The sequence below is a fragment of the Bufo gargarizans genome, chromosome 4 (genome assembly GCF_014858855.1).
Source record: "Bufo gargarizans isolate SCDJY-AF-19 chromosome 4, ASM1485885v1, whole genome shotgun sequence".
Taxonomy (NCBI): domain Eukaryota; kingdom Metazoa; phylum Chordata; class Amphibia; order Anura; family Bufonidae; genus Bufo; species Bufo gargarizans.
In genome coordinates, this window is record NC_058083.1 from 157,717,956 (window position 1) to 157,739,528 (window position 21,573).

Here is a 21,573-nt window from a genome sequence, read left to right on the forward strand (position 1 = left end):
GCAGAGATTTTTACTTGAAGAATCAAATTCCCATTGAATTGAATGGAGAGATTCTAATACAGGAAATCCACCACAAAATCCACACCATAAGGCCTTATGCACACAACCGTTTCGTTTTTGCTTCCCAAATTGCAGGACCGCAAAACACGGAAGCCGCCCATGCGCCCTCCGCAATTTACGGAACAGACGGCCCATTGTAGAAATGCCTATTCTTGTCCGCAAAATGGACAAGAATAGGACGTTATATATTTTTTGCGGGGCCGCGGAATAGAGCAACGGATGCGGACAGCATCATTGAAGTGAATGGGTCCGCACCCGAGCCGCAAAAACTGCCGCTCGGATGCGGACCAGAACAACGGTCTTGTGCATGAGGCCTAAAATCCAATCGCCCAAAAATCCACAATCTGTGAGCACACCCTTAGTAGGAACGACTACATACAGAGATCCCAACAACAGATTAGAGATGTAGCCGACCAACACACTTTTGCTATACATGCAGCATGTGACTTACATCCAGCAGCCTCTAGGATTTAGACAGCAAGCCAAATTGATAAGATCATAAATCCAAAGTCGATTCTTTCAAAACCTGCCGTTTCCGTACAGCATTAAAGTGTATTTGCTCAGAGCTGAACCCGCACATACCTCCATTTTCACCCAGGCAGCTCCCCTGACTTGAGCATCGGAGCAGTTCATGCTCCGATGCTCTCCTTTGCCCTGCACTAAATCGCGCAGGGCAAAGGCATTTTCAAGAGTTCAAGTGACGTACCGGGCTCTTTATGGGGCTGCCAGGAAGCCCGATGACGTCACTGGCACTGATGGGCTGGCTTTAGCACTGCCCTAGCCAGTAAAACAGCTAAAGCAGCGCTAAAGCACGCCCATCTGAGCCGGTGATGTCACCGAACACACTGCTGGGCGGAGGTTTCTGCCCAGCAGAGTGTTATTGTAAACAAAAGAGCCCATGCCCTGCGCCATCTAGCGCAGAATCACGCAAGGCAAGGGAGCGCATCGGAGCATGAGATGCTCCGATGCCAACATCTGGGGGGGCTGCCTGGGTGAAAATAAGAGTAAGTCCAGGTTCCGCTGAAGATTTCTATTTTAAACTGTTTTAAAATACACAGATATAAATACAGTAGTAATTCACCGAAGTCTTGCGCAACTTCGGGTAATATGCACTTTGCCTACACAGGGCCAATACTTTTCAATGCTGTACAGGCAAAACAAAGGTTTTGAACGAATTGACTTCGGATCTGTGATCCAAAGCTCCATTCGCTCAAGCCTGTTTATTGGCACTTATGGACAATGTCTCCAGGTGTCTGCTATGTAGAACAGCAGTCATGCAGCTTCTATGGCGCAGCTCAGGCCTCTGAGGGGGTGCCATGTTTAAAGCATGGACTTCTGCCATATGTGTACGGCAGAAGTCCTTTAGGGGTTAAAGTCTGTTATGCAGGACTCTTCTGTCATTTGGGCCAAATTTATCAACTATTATATAATATTTGAAAAATGTGACGATTAATTATCTTAGCTAAGCACGCCCCCTTTCCCACCCGCTTTTGAAAACTGAAGTGGTGTGGAGTGGTGGAAAAATGTAGAAATTCCCCAAATTTTAGGCACTCCAAAGTTTTTGAAACCAGAATTTTTGGAGTGCAGGACCTGATAATTTACCCCAATAAACTATGCATTGCAGTACAAAGTTATACCAATGTACATACAAGCCAAACCTATGCAAAGAGTTAATTTTTTTGGTACATAAAGACTAAAGATCGTTTTATGTTCATCTGATTATATTTCATTTCAATAATGAGTTATGATGATTTGTAATGATCATCCCCTTCAGTGTTTTTCCTTGCACAGCGGTGCTCCCACCTCCCATCTGTTCACAGTACTGCAGCCGTCCTCATTCCCCAGTTGCGCTGCAGTACCCTGCAAAACAGTGAAACTGGTGGTCGGAGCCCCTACTGATCACCATAAAGTGATCACTGGCATCCACATTATGAATGCATTGTAGTTAAAAAAAAATAAAAAATTAAAAAAAAGTGTATGAGACCAAGAATATGTATAGCTGTAAAACATAACTTCAAAAAATGGTTCAGAGCCTTCAGGATCTTTTTTTTTGATTTTTAGGAAAAGTCACTATAAAGAGATTTCTAGGGATCTGAATGTACTGAGATGTCTGCTACTAAAATAATATTTGAGCAGGTAATGTTTAGATCAGTGGAGTCTATAACATGGCTTTAGGAAAATGGCTGATCTAGTAAAGTGGATTGCAGTGATTTTTTAAAGGAAGTGCAAGCAGTCGTAAAGCCTCGGCACAAGAGCTTTCACTGCAGAAGGATTAACATTATTTCTGGAAAATAGATGACATGGCGTCATTGGGAAAAGGCTAAGAAGCTTATTTCTGCCGCATGTCTGTGCATTCTCTGATACACAGCGATGGTTTTTTATTTAATCAGGGCTTAATTTCTTTTATTAAAACTGTCTCACATTGTGACTTCATTCAAGGTGTTTTATTATGGAGATTTGTTCATCTCCTAAAACAGGAGAGAGGAGTTGTCAGAGATATAGTCCATGGGTTGTCGTTAATCTTCTTACACCAGATTACCATCCACATCCCTTTAATTGTATGAAGCGATTTAACCTGTGTGCTTATGTATGTCAAGATGTAAAACCAACATGCGCTGTAATAAGAAGACCATAGGGGCCTCACTGCAGTTCTAACGTGACTGCTCATCTTTCTGTATTAGCATTGTCGTCCCAGTGGCCATCAGTTCTACAAAGACCCTCGTAGTGCTGGGCAGGGCTATACAAATCACTGCTATTCTATTCTCTGTGATCGAGTGAGTGGGGACAGAGAAGTCTGTTCAAGCTGGAAGCAAAACCTCAAATGTGCAAATATTGTATGGTTTTTATGATGATTTTTGTGTTTTTCCCCCATTTATGAGCTTGGGTTGTAGATCTGGGTAGTGCAGTTCTGTAATATGGTGTAGGTCCATACCATACCTCATGGCCTCTAATTGTATCTATGGAGAGACATTTGATTTGATTTTCCAGGGTCCATGAAAATTCTGAAGAAAAATATTGTAACATGGTGACTATAGAGACATTATGCCCTTAAAGTACTGTCTGTGGAGACTCCATAATGTTGCATACAGGATGCCTTAATGCCTACAATGGCAGATTTGTGTTGTGTAAATGAGCACGGAGTGACAATATAGCATGTTGATGAATGCTAATTTAAAGGGAATCTGTCAGCTCCAAAACACCCCGCAAACTAGAGTAAGGGGTGTATAATATAAGTGGTGCTGATTCTGGTTATGTATTTTTTATCTTCATACTCACTTGCATTCTCCCACAAACCAGCAGTAAAATGCATTGTGAGGACTCCTCTTTCAGTCCTCTCCATTATGTGAGTGAGCGCAGGGGTCCTCTCGATGCATTTTACTGATGGTTTCTCGGAGGATGCAAGTGAGTATGAAGATAAAAATGACATAATTGGACTCTGCATCACTTACACTATAAACCACTTACTCTAGTTTTGGAGCTAACAGATTCCTTTAAGTACCTTTATCTGGCCAGATAATTGGCTAAACGATGGCTGCATGAGCAATCGGATCGTTCATTTATTTACCTTGTTGTTGGCAGTATTTCTCCTGTTTCCATAGGGTGATATGCTGCCGACAAAAGATGCTGTTGACTGACAGACAAGTATGTGCTCATTTGTTAGATAAATGATGGGCCTTCTACATGGGCCAGTGATTTGGCTGATAATAGGCCTTCTAGGGCTCAGGGGCGCTGCAGCCTCTTCCTAGGCCAGAGACCTCACATTCATCGGTCACATGGCCTAGGAACGTCTGAGTCCCATTAAAGTACATACTGTGTACAGCGTTGTGCTTAGTAAGCTACACAGAGGCAACCACGCTCATCGGAATGCCATAGCCTCTTCAAACAGCTGATCAGTGGGGGTGCCAGGAGTTGGACCTCTGCTGATCTCATATCGCCATTAAACACCCGGAAATCCCCTATTGTACACTATTTAAGTATTTTACTGCACATTATTTAAGCTCGGCTTTACACTTCTCCTTACATGTATTTTTTGTGACTTTTGTTAGGCTCAGAAGAATGAAAGAGAATCCATCCGGCAAAAGTTGGCACTGGGGAGTTTTTTCGATGATGGCCCTGGCCTCTACACCAGCTGCAGCAAAAGTGGGAAGCCAAGTCTGTCTTCCAGGTAAAATGTTGATGCCACAGCATGATGCTATCTTCTTGTACATATGTGTAATTTTCTATATAGATGTATATCAAAGGCTTTATACAATGGTCATTTTACTGCACTGTAAAGCTACTTTCACATTTGCGTTAAAATTTCTCAATACCGGAGAAAAACGCTTCTCTTTTGTCCCGATTCATTGTCAATGGGGACAAACTGTAACTGAACAGAACAGAATGCTCCAAAATGCGTTCCATATCGTATGGTTGCGTTCCCATACCGGAAGGCAAACCGCAGCAAGCATGACCCACAATGCAAGTCAATGGGGACGGATCGGTTTTCTCAGACACAATAGAAAACGGATCCGTCCCCCATTGACTTTCAGTGGTGTTCATGATGGATCCATCATTGCTATGTTAAAGATAATACAACCGTATCCGTTCATAACGGGTGCAGATGGTTGTATTATCAGTAACGGAAGCGTTTTTGCTGATCCTTGCCGGATCAGGCAGAAACACAAGTGTGAAAGTAGCCTAAGGCCCCTTGCATATGGCGGGTTCACAATACACGGGCACCGGCCCGTGTGCACTCCGTATCACGGATGTGGACCCATTCACTTGAACGGAAGCACGGATTGGAACCCCACGGAAGCACTACGGAGTGCTTCCGTGGTGTTTCTATCCGTGCCTCCGCACCGCAAAAAAACTTTTTGGGGCGGTGCAGACGGATCACGGACCCGTTCAAGTTGAATGGGTATCAATCCGTCCCGGCCCCCGCACGAACGTTCGTGTGCAAGAGGCCTAAGGCTGTGTGGAGAAGACAGCTGCTTGTCTTCATTAGGGTCAACTTGTTAACATTCCCTGTCCTGTGTGTGTGCTGTTCTGTCCTGGGGTTCTGTGTGGTGATGTACCTTGAATAACTGTAGTTAGGCCTCTCTGTCTGTGTGCTATCCGGACTGCACTACACTACACTGCATGGATCCAGTGGTGCAATTCACACTTCAGTTTCACTGTCTATGCCAGGACACAGTGTAGCTTTCCCCATTCTTGTCCATTTTCCAAAGTGCCAGAACACATGACAGTAGGTATCTAGAAGGCATCAGCCCAGTAGCCTCCTGCGCTGGTATACTGCTTTGTGCAATGAGAGGAATGTCCTATCATCTTGGTTAGATAACTTTTAGGGTGGGTTAACTATTTGTTGTCTGCTTTTCCACTTTGGGATTTGCTCCTGCTTTTACTTGCCAAAAATTAACCCAAACACCAAATTCATTTATATTCATTTAACTTATCTGCAAACCCTGATTTACTGATAGAAAAGACCTGAAAGAGGCACCATTGAGATGTCACCTTATATACTGTACAGATCACACTGTGTAGGTTAGAAAATGTGAGGTGTTATGTGACTCTCGGTATTCTCAGACTATAGAGTGCACAATGTACATCTGGAGCTGTCTAATAGTAGAGTCTACTTTGTGAAGACCCGGATGATTAATTTCCATTGTGTTTGTAGCCAGCCCTCTACCTTCTGAGAAAATGTTAATATCACTGCTCGCTAATTGGATTAAAATGAAAATCTGGGATTACATAGACCTTCTGTTATAATGTGCAATTGACTTCATTGGGAATAAAGGGACTTTACATATCCTGGTTACTAGGGTAATGAGAGGGATGTCACAAAGGATATACAATGATAATTGCTTCTAATTCTTATATTAACGTCTAGGTCTATGTGCTCCTCCATTTTATATGATTAGCCTTACTTCCTGTTATATAATGTCAACATATTCCATAGCGCCGCACAGAGATTGTCAGTACCCACATCAGTTTCCATCCTTATTCAGACGGATAATGGGAACTCATCCATGTACAGTCCGTTTTTCTCACAGACCCATTTATTTGAGTAAAGGAGTCCTGCAATTTTCTCGGCACTGGCCTCAGGGGCGGCCTGGGAACTTAAAACGGCCCTGGAAAAGAAACTAAAAGCCTACCTACTGCAGGGGTGCACAACCTGCGGCCCTTGATGCCATTCTGTGTGGCCCCCAACCATCTGGTAACAGACGTGTATGTCTATGCCATAAATACAGTATTGCAATTGTTAATACCTCTTTAAATTTTAATTTTCGGCCCTTGATGTTTCAGTCTGATAATGTGGCCCCCACCCAGAAAACATTGTGCACCTCTGACCTACTGTAATAACTTTAGCGGGTCAGTGATCGGTCTGGTTGCTGTTCATTCTAAACCTGGACAGCACCCAGACTGAAAAATTGTTCATCTGAATGGGCCGTAATGACTCAATCTGAATACACATACTAGGGCCAATTTACCAGTAAGTTTCTGGAGTATGGGAAGAAATTTGAGTTTTGTAGACTTTTTGGTTTCCATTGTGAAATGACAGAATTTTACATGGCAGTAATATGGCGTCTAAACCAAGTGTCAGTGTGTGGTATTCACACTCATGTCTAGGGTTCCAGATGTAGGCGCCGTTCCCTTATTACTCAGCAGTCACCAGTTTCCAGTGTGTGTTCAGCATGATAGAAAAGTACGTTTAGGCCAAATGCACACAACCGTATTTTTCATTTGTGTGTTATCTGCATTTCTGTAGATGGCACACTGACACATTCGTTACTGTGGGGCCATGCATGCATCTGACCCTTTTGCAGACTCATGTGACTGTTCCTCTGATTTTAGAACATGTCTTATCTTGGTCCACATTGCGGATGAGAATAGTCATTTCTATTGATAGGAGTGAAAAAAAAAAACAGAATAGACACAGAAGGTATCTGTATCTTGCAGATCTGTGGTCTCCAGACCAAAATACGGACATGGCTGTATGCATGAGGCCTAAATGTATGGTTAAAAAAACTGTTTCTGTCATGCTCCCCATTATTTTTAGAGTTTGAATACTTTTACTGCTTCTTATGTCAATTTAATGGGACGGCTTGTTCCTATACGCTAATACCTGCTCACCACTGCGCTGTTGACGGCGAGCAGGTTAACAATAAAGGGAAGGCTGCGCTCGCACCAGCTGATCGGCGGGGGTGCCAGGTGTCAGACCCCCACTGATCTGATATTGATGACCTATCCTGAGGATAGATCATCAATATTAAAATCCAGGAGAACCCTTTAAAGCGGTAGTTAAGAGATAGATATATATATATATATATAAGGCTGAGAACTGACATCTGTCCTTCCCATTCAGCCTATTACCCTGTAAAGTTGATCCAGAGAATCAACCCTAAGGCCCCTTTCACGCGGGCGAGTTTTCCGCGCGGGTGCAATGCGTGATGTGAACGCATTGCACCCGTACTGAATCCGGACCCATTCACTTCAATGGGGCTGTGCAGATGAGCAGTGATTTTCATGCATCACTTGTGCTTTTTATGAAAACCACAGAATATAGAACATGAATGGGGATGCGTGAAAATCACAAGCAAGTGCAGATGCAATGCGATTTTCACGCATGGTTGCTAAGAGATATTAGTAAATTAATTAAAGTCAATTTACTGTATTATTTTCCCTTCTAACATGGTTATAAGGGAAAATAATAGCATTCTTAATACAGAATGCTTAGTAAAATGTGGCATGAGAGGTTAAAAAATAAAATAACTCCCCTCATCCACTTGTTAGCGCAGCTGGCATAGTCTTCTTTCTTCTTCTTTCAGGACCTGCCAAAGGACCTTTGACGTAATCACGGTCACCATGTGGTGAGCGCTGTGACGTCAGCGCAGGTCCTGCTGAATGATGATAGAAGGATCTTCTATCATTATTCAGCAGGACCTGCGCTGACGAGATTACGTCATCAAAGGTACTTCTTTCTTCTTCTTTCAGGACCTGCTAAAGTACCTTTGATGACGTAATCTCGTCGGCGCAGGTCCTGCTGAATAATGATAGAAGATCCTTCTATCATCATTCAGCAGGACCTGCGCTGACGTCACAGCGCTCACCACGTGGTGACCGCGATTATGTCAAAGGTCCTTTGGCAGGTCCTGAAAGAAGAAGAAAGAAGATTATACCGGCTGTGCGAACAAGTGGATAAGGGGAGTTAATTTTTTATTATTTTTTAACCCCTCATGACACATTTTACTAAGCATTCTGTATTAAGAATGATATTATTTTCCCTTATAACCATGTTATAAGAGAAAATAATAAAATCTACACAACACCAAACCCGAACTTCAGTGAAGAAGTTCGGATCTGGGTACCACAATTAGTTTTTTCTCACGCGCATGCAAAACGCATTGCACTCGTGCGGAAAAAAGTGAGCAACGTAATCGCAGTCAAAACTGACTGAAATTGCGTACGCAGACGCAAAGCATCCGGACCTTATCCGAACACACTCGTCTGCAAGGGGCCTAAGGTTGAAGCCAATTTTCCTTGTCTTTAGTAAAAAAAATTATAATAATTCCTGACTCTAAATCTGGTAATCACAGTAAAGGTGGATTTACATGGGCAAACTAGCAGCAGACTGTCGAGAAAAAAAGCGTTCCTTCCCGACAGTCGGCTGCTCATTAAGTGGAGATGAAGCTCAGCATTTACATGCAGTGATCTCCTCCACAGTATGAGGACGAGGGATAATTCATCATCATACTGCTGTATTGTTCCCGACAATCTGCCCGTCTTAGGCTACTTTCACACTTGCGGCAGAGTGATCCGGCAAGCATTTTTGTCGCCGGAACTGCCTGCCGGATCAGGCAATCTGCATGCAAAACGGACATCATTTGTAGACTGATCCGGATGCGGATCCGTCTTACAACTGCATTGCAAGAACGAATATTTTTTTCACATTTTTACCGGTCTGCGCATGCAGACGGATCTGGCATTGCGGTATTTTTAATGCCGGCACTAATACATTTTAATATAAATTAATGCCGGATCCGGTATTCCGGCAACTGATCCGGAATTTTGGACGGAGATAATACCGCGGCATGCTGCAGTATTTTCTCCATCCAAAACGCCGTTCAGTGACTGAACTGATGACATCCTGATGCATCCTGAACGGATTTCTCTCCATTCAGAATGCATGGGGATAAAACTGATCAGTTCTTTTCTGGTATTGAGCCCCGAGGACGGAACTCAGTGCCGGAAAAGAATAACGCTAGTGTGAAAGTACCTCTAACTCGTTTGATCAATGACCCATCCCAAGCAGCTATAAGAATGTGTTCATATGTGGCGGAGAAGCCGCAAATTTGCAGTCACATATTTTTGTGTGTTGTATCGTACCGGCAATATCATTCACATCGTAATCTGATCTGTGGTGTGGATTGTAGGTCTGCAGGATGTCAATTTATGCTGATAGTATAGTCAGACTTATAACATGCTTAATACTTAATATACTGTACGACTGTGAGGGTTTTTTCTTGCTAACCTCAAGGGTCCGGAAACTTTGCTGCATTACAATATCACTTATCATATAATATAATATTGTACCTGGATTAAATGTTAGTACATTGCATTTATTGCTTACCTGGTGGTGCACCTGATGCTCTGATCTCAAACAGTTTTAGCATACAAGGACCCTAGAATGGCCGACTGTCATTCATTCTGGTGTTTTATGCAGTTATTATGAGTGGCGCTCCTTTCTCATCACTTTCTAATGCAAATGGAGCAGTAAGTGCATCTTATCCTCCAAAAGGAAGGGGACTGGTGAGTAAGCAGTGCCACCAAGTGCTGAGATAATCAGAATGGTTCACATGCGCTCTACACTGCCATGTAGTATGCACAGGGCTAGTGCTCATGGGAAACACACTAACCAATATATTTTCGGACACTGTCCTAAAATAAAGATGTCCCCCTGTGCAGGTATCCGTGTCATAACCCCAGTTCTGCAGGAAAGCATGCTGGATGAGAGAAGTAATGTACAATAATTTCACTGAAAAAGTACTATATTTGTGTGCATTGAACAGTATGAAATATGAATGCAATGAATATAACATTAGTATATATGACCACTTACCGATCTAAGTGGTTCCTTCGTTTGGAATATGTCCGTCTATAGGACTAACTGAAAATAAACCAAAATCTTCATATTAGGTTTTATTATTTGTATGCCATTCAGCTCTGCATGCTAAGACGACGGGTGTCATTTAAAGGAATATCTCCTATCTTTATTCTCCAGGCTCCAAAGTGGGATGAATTTACAGATCTGTTTTGTAAATGACAGCGGTAGTGACAAGGACAGTGATGCTGATGACAGCAAAACGGAAACAAGCCTGGATACCCCATTATCCCCAATGGTGAGCGCAATTGTTGGGAACACCTTTCAGCAAGGAACTGTGGCCCAGATTTACTAATCCTATAGATGGTGTAAACTCAGGATCCATTCACACGTCCACAATTCTGTTCCGCATTTTGCGTAACGGAATTGCGGACCCATTCATTTCTATGGGGCCGCACAATGTGCTGCCCGGATCCGGAAATGCGGACCCGCACTTCCGATCCTGAAAAAATAGAACATGTCCTATTCTTGTCTGCAATTGCGGACAAGATTAGGCATTTTCTATAAGTGCCGGCGATGTGCGGTCCGCAAAATGTGGAACGCACATTGCCGGTGTCCGTGTTTTGCGGATCCGAAAAACACACACGGACGTGTGAAATGCAGATTTATCACAGGGACTCAGGCTGGATGATACATGTGGTGCAGCGATAGACACTGGGGGGGAATTTATCACGAGGGGAATATTTGAAGTCGGTTTTGCTTGAGTCTGCTTTGGCGTACTTTGTTGCATGTTGTTTGATAAATGTTGAGCTGTAGTTTAAAGAGGTTTGCAATTTGAAAAACCAAACTGACAGAAAAACGCACCTCAAGGGTAAAAAAAAAAAATCCACGACAAAAAATTTCCTGCATTTAACATTTGCCATAGACTTCCATGCAACATCTGGAAAAAAAAACCCTCAGACATGCTGAAAGAAAACAGGGTGTGACATCAGCTTTATGGCTTATTCACAGGATATGTGTCTGATAAATGCGGGTGGGACCCATCGCCAAAATGAGGCCCCCCGATCCTTGTCCCACCTATGCCACCGCATTTCCTGTGGATGCAACGACTGCCTAAATCTTTAGGACGGGATTAGGTGTGGGTTCCAAGAGGTGTGCCACATTTATCAGACATTTGTGGCGTTTTCTGCATATCATGAACATCTACCATCTTACAATATTTACTCCCTCTGGTGGACATTTGTGGTATCAGTTCTGTTCCCTTAGCATTTCTCTATAAGTACAGAAAGCCAAACACTCTGCTTTAGACAGTACATAGGCTCTCGGTTTACTGTAGATTTGTGCATTTGTAACTTAGGGACACAAGAATGCGGAGCTAATAATTGTAAGTTTGAATTTTTTTATATTTTTTATATTTCTCCTTTTTCATATTACATATCATTGTCTCAATACATCGAGATAATCCAGTATATTTAAATATTATATTATTTGCTCAGTTATTTGTGCGCCCACGCTGCTGCCTACCCTCCTTGTCACAGGCCATAATACTAATAGGAGCTAATATAAATGACTGGCGGTAACCAGAGCTCATACATGAGCCTTTCAGTAAGGACAGTAATATCAGAGTGCTATCCATTCACTTCTACAGGCGTGTTATTTACTCACAAATGCAGAATGAATGATAAAGGCCCTTTTCTCTCCTTTGTATTATGTAGAGCAAGCAGAGTTCTTCATACTCGGACAGAGACACCACTGAGGAGGAATCCGAGTCCTTTGAAGACATGGATTTTATCTCGCGACAGAAGAAACTGCAGGCTGAAGCCAAGATGGCGTTGGCTATGGTGAAACCCATGGCCAAGATGCAGGTGGAGGTGGAAAAACAGAATCGGAAAAAATCTCCAGTTGCAGATCTTGTAAGTGAAAAGCACTGCACTATTACACTGTATATAATGTATGCATTGCTGCGGTCTGCTCTAGGTATTACACTGTATATAATGTATGTATTTCTTCGTTGCTGCGGTCTACACTAAGTATTACACTGTATATAATGTATGCATTTCTGCTTTGCTGCGGTCTGCACTAAGTATTACACTTTATATAATGTATGCATTTCTGCATTGCTGCGGTCGGCACTAAGTATTACACCGTATATAATTTCTGCATTGCTGCGGTCTGCACTTAGTATTACACTGTATATAATGTATGCATTTCTGCGTTGCTGCGGTCTGCACTAAGTATTACGCTATATGATGTATGCATTTCTGCGTTGCTGCGGTCTGCACTAAGTATTACGCTATATGATGTATGCATTTCTGCGTTGCTGCGGTCTGCACTAAGTATTACACTGTATATAATGTATGTATTTCTGCATTGCTGCGGTCGGCACTAAGTATTACACCGTATATAATTTCTGCATTGCTGCGGTCTGCACTTAGTATTACACTGTATATAATGTATGCATTTCTGCGTTGCTGCGGTCTGCACTAAGTATTACGCTATATGATGTATGCATTTCTGCGTTGCTGCGGTCTGCACTAAGTATTACGCTATATGATGTATGCATTTCTGCGTTGCTGCGGTCTGCACTAAGTATTACACTGTATATAATGTATGTATTTCTGCATTGCTGCGGTCGGCACTAAGTATTACACCGTATATAATTTCTGCATTGCTGCGGTCTGCACTTAGTATTACACTGTATATAATGTATGCATTTCTGCGGTCTGCACTAAGTATTACGCTATATGATGTATGCATTTCTGCGTCGCTGCGGTCTGCACTAAGTATTACACTGTATATAATGTATGCATTTCTGCGTTGCTGCGGTCTGCACTAAGTATTACACTGTATATAATGTATGTATTTCTGCATTGCTCACAACTCACTGAGAGAAGTACATTGAGGGTGCATTTTATGAAATATTTCCTTCCGTCACTTACCCAGTCACTATCTGGTTTTATGTTAATAAAGATAAAACTAAATCTGTCACCAGTTTATGCTGTCCTGTCTGAGGGCAACGTAAACTGGGGACAGAGACCCTGACCTGTTTTTTTTTTTATATAAGTAGTTTTTTTTAAAGATGACCTGTATCTTTCCTGACATATCTGTAACTACTTGTATTCCCCACGTAATAACAACTCTTTAGCATCTATTCTTAGGACTCTGTTCATTTATTATTCCTTCTAGAAGTTATGAATGAACTACTAGCAGTTTGCAGTGAAGATCCAGATGGGTGTTACCAGTTGGGGGTGTCTCTGCACAGTCTGACACTAGCAGCACGGATTGGATAATATCAGACTGTGCAGAGTCACACACCCCTGACATATTCCGCAGCACTGTACAGACATAACCATCACTCTCTGTCCTCAATGGAACTCACAATCTAAGTTCCCTATCAGTATGTCTTTGGAGTGTGGGAGGAAACCCACGTAAACACGGGGAGAACAAACAAACTCCATGCAGATGTTGTTCTTGGTTGGATTCGAGCCTAGGACCCCAGCGCTGCGAGACACCAGTGCTGACCACTGAGCCACCGTACAAACTGCTAATAATTATTTTGTAACTTCTAGAAGGAATAATAAACAAATGATACAACATAGATGCTCCAGGATTGTTATTACATGGAGAAGGCAATTTGTTACTAAAACAGACATGTCAGGAGAGAAGACAGGTCCTCTTTAAAATCACTATAGAGAAGCTCCAGTGTGAGCTGAGTGATGGAGTCTGTTGAAGACCTCATCTTCATGAGCTTCCAGCTGTCCTCACCGCTGATTAACAGCTCTGTCCCTATAGCAATCAGTGGTGGTGGCTGAGGAGAGCAGTGAGGACTCCCATACATGCAGCGTATTTCAGGGGAGTATCACTCAATTTGCCCTGGAGCTATTGCACAGCTTAGAATTGGAAACCGGGTAATCCTGGTATCGAACCGAACTGGGTATCAAACTATTGACACAGAGCACTCTCTCCTCACTGGGATCTTAGACCTTTGATATGTCTCTATGTACAGGGACACATTTGTATTGTGTAATATATAGCTGTAATATACTCTGCTCTGCATTTGCCAATCATTTCTAAGATTTTTGCTGGTGGATGAGAACAGATCTTAAAAATGGCGAGGAATTGACTTTTCAGTGGGATTTTTTTTTTTGGATCAATGTAAAACTGTTAGAGCTCTCAAGCTTTGTACATAATCACCGTACTTTTTTTCCAACACCATTTATACCAAATTATAGTATACTGAGCAGACTGGCAGCACAGGAACTGTGGGAATACCTATTATCAACCGTGATGTAAGCCTACGTGGGACCTGGGCCAATTTTAGTAAAACAGCGCCACCTGGTGTTCACTTGGCACTAGCAAAAAAATAAATAAAATTGCACTGAATGTAAATGAATCATGTATTTCATGTATGATACTGAAGTATTATAGGGTGAATGGATTTATACTGAGTATTTGACCACTAATATTGCTTCTTTGCCCTTTGTAGTTACCGCACATGCCGCACTTGATGAAGAGGAGCTTGAAGCCTACTGACCTGAGAGATATGACGATTGGCCAGTTACAGGTTATAGTGAATGATCTTCACTCTCAGATTGAAAGTAAGTAGTTAGGTTTATCTCGTAAAACAGGGGTTCACAGCATTTTTTGGTCTGGGGGCTGCATGGTCGCATTGCTCTATTTCAGTAATATATTGGCCATCCTCTTTAAAATATGATTTGCTGCATTATTGATTATCAGCCAGCATAATTACAGGCATGCTTAAAGAGCCCCATATGGTCCTGGTGGTGATTTATAGATTCCCTTTAATGAAAACTAAACGCTAACATACACGTACGTGTAGAAACTAGAACTTGGCCTGCATTGGTGCAAAAGTAAAAAAGGTTCTTGGATCCAAAAAAGTGAGAGGAAATATCCAGACTTCGTGTGGTGCTGAAGGCCAAAACAAGAAGGAGAAACAATCCCGAGGTGGACTCGTCTAAGCCAGATCTGTCTAAAGGGTAGCCATTGAAAAAGGCCACTAAAAATGTCTGAACATATGGTTATAGATTAGTGATCATACAGTGGATGAAGCATGTGTGCTGTTTTTGCAGGCTTGAATGAAGAGCTTGTCCAGCTCCTCCTCATCCGTGATGAATTGCACATGGAACAAGATGCAATGCTTGTAGATATCGAAGACTTGACAAGGTAAGACTTTTATTCAATTCTTTATAATTATACATATAGTATAGAGCCGTCAGAAACTACAACTCCTAGCATTGCTCGGCTGTTCTCAGAACTCCCAGTGCAGCATGCTGGGAGTTGTAGTTTCACAACAGCTAGAGTGCCAGATGTTACTGACTCCTGGTATACACAATACCTACATGCAGACGTTACAAACAGTAATTCGCCTTTCAGCCAGAGACGAAAACATTGTCCTATGCAAGTAATTAAGACCTTATGTACCCAAAATTAGACGCGGCAACTTTATTATAGATGTTTGAAATAACCTCATAACTATGCATTTGCCTAAATTAAGAGTTTCCAGGATTCTTTTTAACTCTTAGTGCTCATTTACACGACCGTATGAATGGTACCGCAACCATTCCGCAACAGATGCGGACCCATTGATTTCAATGGGGTTGCAAAAGATGCGGACAACACACCGTGTGCTGTCTGCATCTGTAGTTCCGTTCCAGTCGCACAATCGCGGACAAGAATAGGCATTTCTATAATGGGCCTCCCTTTCCACGGACGGCATCCGTATTTTGCCGATCCGCAATTTGTGGACCGCAAAGCGCGGTGCAGTCGTGTGGTTGCGCCCTAAGGCAGGCATAGAATCAGCGCTGAAATGAATTCATGTAAAGCCCAATATAGAGTGGTAAAGAGGAGCAGGGACTATGCATTTCTATGTACGCTGGGCAATTCTGTAACTAACATCACAGCGCCATAGTTGTTAAAGGGGTTCTCCAGGGCTAAAAAATGGCTTCTTTGTTCCAAAAACAGCACCACACCTGGTTGTGTGTGGTATTACAGCTGGCTGGGGGCTGTTTTTAGAATTAAGCATCTATGTTTCTCCAATCCTGGCCATCCCCTTTAAAGTAACTGCTGAAGCTTATCTATGTACACAACTAGATGATGTAGATGACAAGGACATAGCTGCCATGGGAGCTCTCTGTTCTATATGTTCTTTGCTAAGTTTTCATGTTTAAGAGGAGAAGTGCTAATATAGAAAAGGCTACAATTAGAGATGAGCGAATTTCATGTTATGAAATTCGTTCACGCTTCATTTGGTGCTAAAAGCAGAATTGCGTTATGGATTCCGTTACCACGGACCATAATGCAATTCTACGATGGAATGCCTTTAGAGTCATTCCGTTATTCATTCCATCATAATAGAAGTCTATGGCCTGCATAACGGATCCGTCCGATTTCCGTTATGCAGGGGAGTCCTCTCCTGCTTAACTGAAACGGGACGAATCCGTTATGAAGGCCATAGACTTTATTATGATGGAGTGAATAATGGAATGACTCTAAAGGCATTCCGTCGTAGAATTGCATTATGGTCCGTGGTAACGGAATCCATAACGCAATTCTGCTTTTACCACCAAACGAAGCGTGAACGAATTTCATAACATGAAATTTGCTCATCTCTAGCTACAATCTTTCCAAACCTGGAAGACGCTGACATCTACTGGTTACAATTGAGTACTACCTTTTGTCAGTGTGAAATGATGCATGTTTTATGTCATTTTCTAAAGAGCTCATATTTGCATATTTCGTGTAGGTGGATTGTACTCTTCACATGTTTAAGCAGAGAGAAATGTTAACACATTTTAGAACACCTAATTGTAATCCACAAATGTTTATTCTGACTCACTGCCTGTTCTTGTGAGTGTGCTCTGAGTCACAACAGATGACTGACATTTTTGCATTAAAAAGTGGCTTAACATTCCTGTCTACTTAAAGGGTTTATCCGTGAATTGAAAATGATGACCTATTCTCAAAATTGGTCATCATTGTCACATTGGTGGGGTTCCAAGTCCCGACAGTCCCGCAGATCAGCTGTTACAAGGAGCCGCCTCGCTCTCTGGTGCTCTGATGAGCACAGTGGCCCCCACCAGTTTTCCAAGCACAGTGCCGTGCATTGTATAGTGGCAGTGCTGGGTATTGCAGCTCAGCCCCACTGACTTGAATGGGGCTGAGCTGCAACTTGGCCATATCACCAATGTATGGTGATGTCACATGGCTTAGAAGAAATCTGAGGCCCTCGCGGAGCGCCAACCTCCTCCAGGTCCCCTGCTGATCTGATCTTGATGAAGATGGGATACGTCATCAATATAAATTCTTGGATAACCCCTTTAAATATATGAAAAGTAAAATCCGCCTTGCAACTAGTGTTTTACACTAATAATTACCATTGAGCATTACATTAAGATTCTATTGATGGTTTCATAGGTTGTCCATAGAGAACAGCTGTTCCTGTCTGTTCACATCATATCTAGGGGTGCACCGAAATGAAAATTCTGGTCCGAAACCGAAAATTCAGGATGCCCATGACCGAAAACCGAAACCGAAACTGCCTTTTTGCCCAAATACTTTTAAAATACTTTTTTTTAAATGATATTTATAACAGTGCCATCCACAGACCCCCCCCACCTCATAACAGTGCCATCCACAGACCCCCACCCACCCCATAACAGTGCCATCCACAGACCCACCCACCCCATAACAGTGCCATCCACAGACCCCCCCACCCCATAACAGTGCCATCCACAGACCCCCCCACCCCATAACAGTGCCATCCACAGACCCCCCACCTCATAACAGTGCCATCCACAGACCCCCACCCACCCCATAACAGTGCCATCCACAGACCCCCACCCACCCCATAACAGTGCCATCCACAGACCCCCCCACCTCATAACAGTGCCATCCACAGACCCCCACCCAACCAGCAATTGGAGACTTTTTGGATTTAAGAGTATCTCTCTTTCTTTATGAAACTTTCATTAAAGGGGTTTTCTCATCTAAATCATGTATGGCTAATATTGGAATATCTGTCATATGAGGTGGCTGGGGTTATGGAACGACCAAGTGGACTGTGCCACTCCGTTCCTGTATCTCTATGGGAGTTATGGAAACAGCATTGTACACCCCTCCATGGCTGTTTTCAAACCCTGGCCATCTTTGGCCAGCGCATAGAACAGGTAGTCAGATCTCAACCATGGATGGCTAAGATGGGAATGCCCCTTTAAGAACATAATGCAGCAGTAGTACTGGACAAAGAGAAAGTTATGTCATCTTACCTAATCAAAATGTATTTATATGACCCCATCCAAAGACAAAATGTCAGTGAGCTCACTACAGTTTTCAGAAACATTTCTTTTAAAGGGGTTGTGCCAACTTTAAGTTCACTTCAGTGTAATCTCTGGAGGTCAACTGCCAAGACCCCCAGTAATCATAAGACCTAGGATCCTGTAGGCTTCAAATTACTGTTTTTGACACTAAAATACTAAAATCCAAAAGAGCTGGTGATTTCAGTAATTTCCCCTGCTTACATAGGATGTTAGCAGATGGAAGTCCATAGTCTGGTCGCTTACAGTAACCTAGACGTGGCATGCATCACCTTTCTGTCTGCCAGCACAGGGTGTCATGTGTTATACTTCCATTACCGAGCCCCGAAACAGGAATCCTGCAGGGGCAGAGGTGTAACATACAGGACTGGTAGAGTTTTCTGGGCAGGTAGGCAGCTGCATTCACATGTATGGCACATTGAGAGGTTATAATGGACACAGACATAATGTTCTGCAGAGCTTGCGGTTCAGCTGTTTCCTGAGGGCACAGGCGGATACTGGCACAATTTTCCTCCATGAGCTCATAGTCAAATCTTACGCCAGAGTAAATGCCATATGAGGGCAGTGTACTTGTTATAACATGGCTGCATTACTATTACTGTATATTGTATATTTAGCAGCTGCTGGGTCCTTTTTGTTCAGACATTTAAAGATCAGTAAGGCCAGGGTTCCTGGTGCTGTTTTGGAAGCCAAAATCAGGAGTGGATCATAAAAGGAAAGAAAGGATAAAGGACAGATATGACTTCTCTTTTGTTTCAATTTGTTCCTTGTTTTGGCTTCCAAAACTGCATCAGTTTACCACAGGGGTGGATTGGCCATGGACCTTACAGGGAAATTTCCTGTGGGCCGATGCCCAGGGGGCCGCCTGGGCCCTCCTCATGGCCGGCCAGGGATGTATTTTTTGCTGCTGGCAGTATTTTGTAATGGACTGTGGTATTTGGCTCTGTTGGGGTGGTATAGAGTGCCACAATATAGTATTGCTGGCCCTTCCTTCCATCAATTTGGACCTGACTACAAAACAGGGCCACTTTTAGTAGTATTTTTTTTCCTGGGCCACTTGGTTCCCAGTCCGCCCCTGGTTTACCATGAACCATAGCTGATTTTGCAACCCAGCCCTATTCAACCCATAAAAATAAAAATAAAACTACACAATTTCCTGGGGGGGGAACAAAAAAATAAAAAAGAGATTTTTTTTTAACCCATTAACCCCCATAGAGGGAAATGCCACAGCTATATATCATATTTACAGTAAAGCATTCCATCTCTCTGTACAGAGTGCTGAATGTTTGTGCCTGTACTTTGCTTTAATAGCCCTATGTTGATTTTTGTATTATGATATTTTATTCTCCGTTTAGACAGAAAGCTACATTCACAGTTGGGATGAATTCTTGTTACCAAGTGACAATGCCTTCTGGGGGTTCGTTTGACATTGACAGAGTCATAACTAAGCTGTCGGTCACATCAGTGTCACCTCTAGGTGTATTTGGACCCTTGGGAGTTAAAGTGACGGCATATACTGCATGCTTAACCAGGTCACCTTGGGCCCATCAAAAACAGGGGGCGCTAGCATCTGCCTAGTTCACTTTGGTGCTGATGTTGGTCATGGGTTCACCTGATAGGATACCTCAAAATAATTATAAGTAAAGGGAAGTAGGGCACAATGAATTCGCTTTTAGGCCACACGGTCAGGTTTCCTGATGAAGTTTTGGAAGCCAAAACCAGGAGTGAATTAAAAAAAGAGAAGTCTTTTATTCTTTCTCTCCTTTTATGATCCAATTCTGATTTTGGCTTCCAAAACTGTATCAGGAAACCTGACTGTGTGGCCGTATCCTAAATGACAAAGTGAATAAATGTTCAGCTTCCCTCTACTTCCCAATCATAGTATGCCACAGGTGAAGGCGTATGATTCGGAATTCTCATGTAAAAAGATGTATAAATCCTGCCACTAACACTCGGCTTTTCTTTTCCTTTCCCACAGACATGCTGAAAGTCAGCAGAAGCACATGGCAGAGAAAATGCCAACTAAATAAAGCAAAAAGCCATTGAACATTAGGAACAAGCTAAACTTTTATTTTGCTTTTGTGGTTGTCAAAATGCTGATGCTCGAGATGATACACAAGAAAAATCAGTGTTAGTCTTTGATGATGTCTGAAGCTTTTTGTCCAGTGATTTGGCCTCTGCTTCCTAATTTATTTTAACTTTTTACTTGTGCCTCTAGACACTTGGCATTTTGTTAAGAATCTATATATGTACAGTACTTATTCCATTACAGACTATGGATAAAGAGACAGATAATAGTTACAAATTGTATTTATTTTTTTCATTTGCAAATCTTTTCAGTTGGTCAGTATTTTACCTATAACTACCTTTTATTCTCCTGTAGTTCCCAAACACAAATGTTATTGACGGTGCTAAACAAGTCAACAACTACACGCCTGCCTCATCGTAAATTGTAGCTTTCTGTATCTTGTATAATTCAATCAGTGGTCAACATTTTGTGAATGTTGATTACCTGACTTCCATTTTTAGATGTGCTATTGTATTATTCAACTGGATTACAAGGAAAGGTCACATTGAGAGGTTTTATGTATAAATATGTAAAATAAACTTTAAACATTTGTTTTGTATGTTACTGTCTTTTGCCTGGCATGATCTGTGGTTTCCTGAACTGCATTCCGCCATCGGGTAACCAATGACCTGTATTTATAAAGGGGAACTCCAGTTGTTCAAATTATAGGAATCTTTTCCTGCAAAACTACATATCATTCTGCTCTGTTCTTCCTGCTGTATAACCTGCTGCCTGCAAACTGTATTGCATTACGTGGTGAAAGGTTCCCTTTAAAAAATAGGTAATTTTCTGATGACACATTCCCTTTAAAGGGTAACTGTCATATTTTTTTTTATTTGCTAGTTTATTTGAGCTAGGCATGTAAACCTGAGTTAGTTTGTCAATGATTGTCAAAAGATCTGTAATTACCTTGAAATAACAGCTTTCATGAATGTCCTCTGTCCCTTTCCACTGCTACCTTAAAGGACAGTTGCTATGGCTTGTCTGTCTCCGGCTAAGAAGACAGGAAGACAGAGGGGTGGTCTTCCACACTG

At 42.3% G+C, this 21,573-nt stretch overlaps 1 protein-coding gene across 5 annotated transcripts in view; it reads left to right on the plus strand.

Moving 5' to 3' along the window:
* The window catches only part of SCHIP1 (schwannomin interacting protein 1), a 151,944-nt gene extending 130,846 nt beyond the window's left edge, over nt 1–21,098 (plus strand). For all 5 annotated transcript variants that reach the window (XM_044291805.1, XM_044291806.1, XM_044291804.1 and 2 more), the window contains 6 exons: nt 4,107–4,225; nt 10,319–10,436; nt 11,854–12,051; nt 14,625–14,736; nt 15,229–15,322; nt 20,450–21,098. In XM_044291805.1, the coding sequence (XP_044147740.1) occupies nt 4,107–4,225; nt 10,319–10,436; nt 11,854–12,051; nt 14,625–14,736; nt 15,229–15,322; nt 20,450–20,501 (693 nt within the window). In that variant the 3' untranslated portion in view covers nt 20,502–21,098. The remainder of the gene's footprint in view (nt 1–4,106; nt 4,226–10,318; nt 10,437–11,853; nt 12,052–14,624; nt 14,737–15,228; nt 15,323–20,449) is intronic.
* Nucleotides 21,099–21,573: the final 475 nt, after the last annotated feature.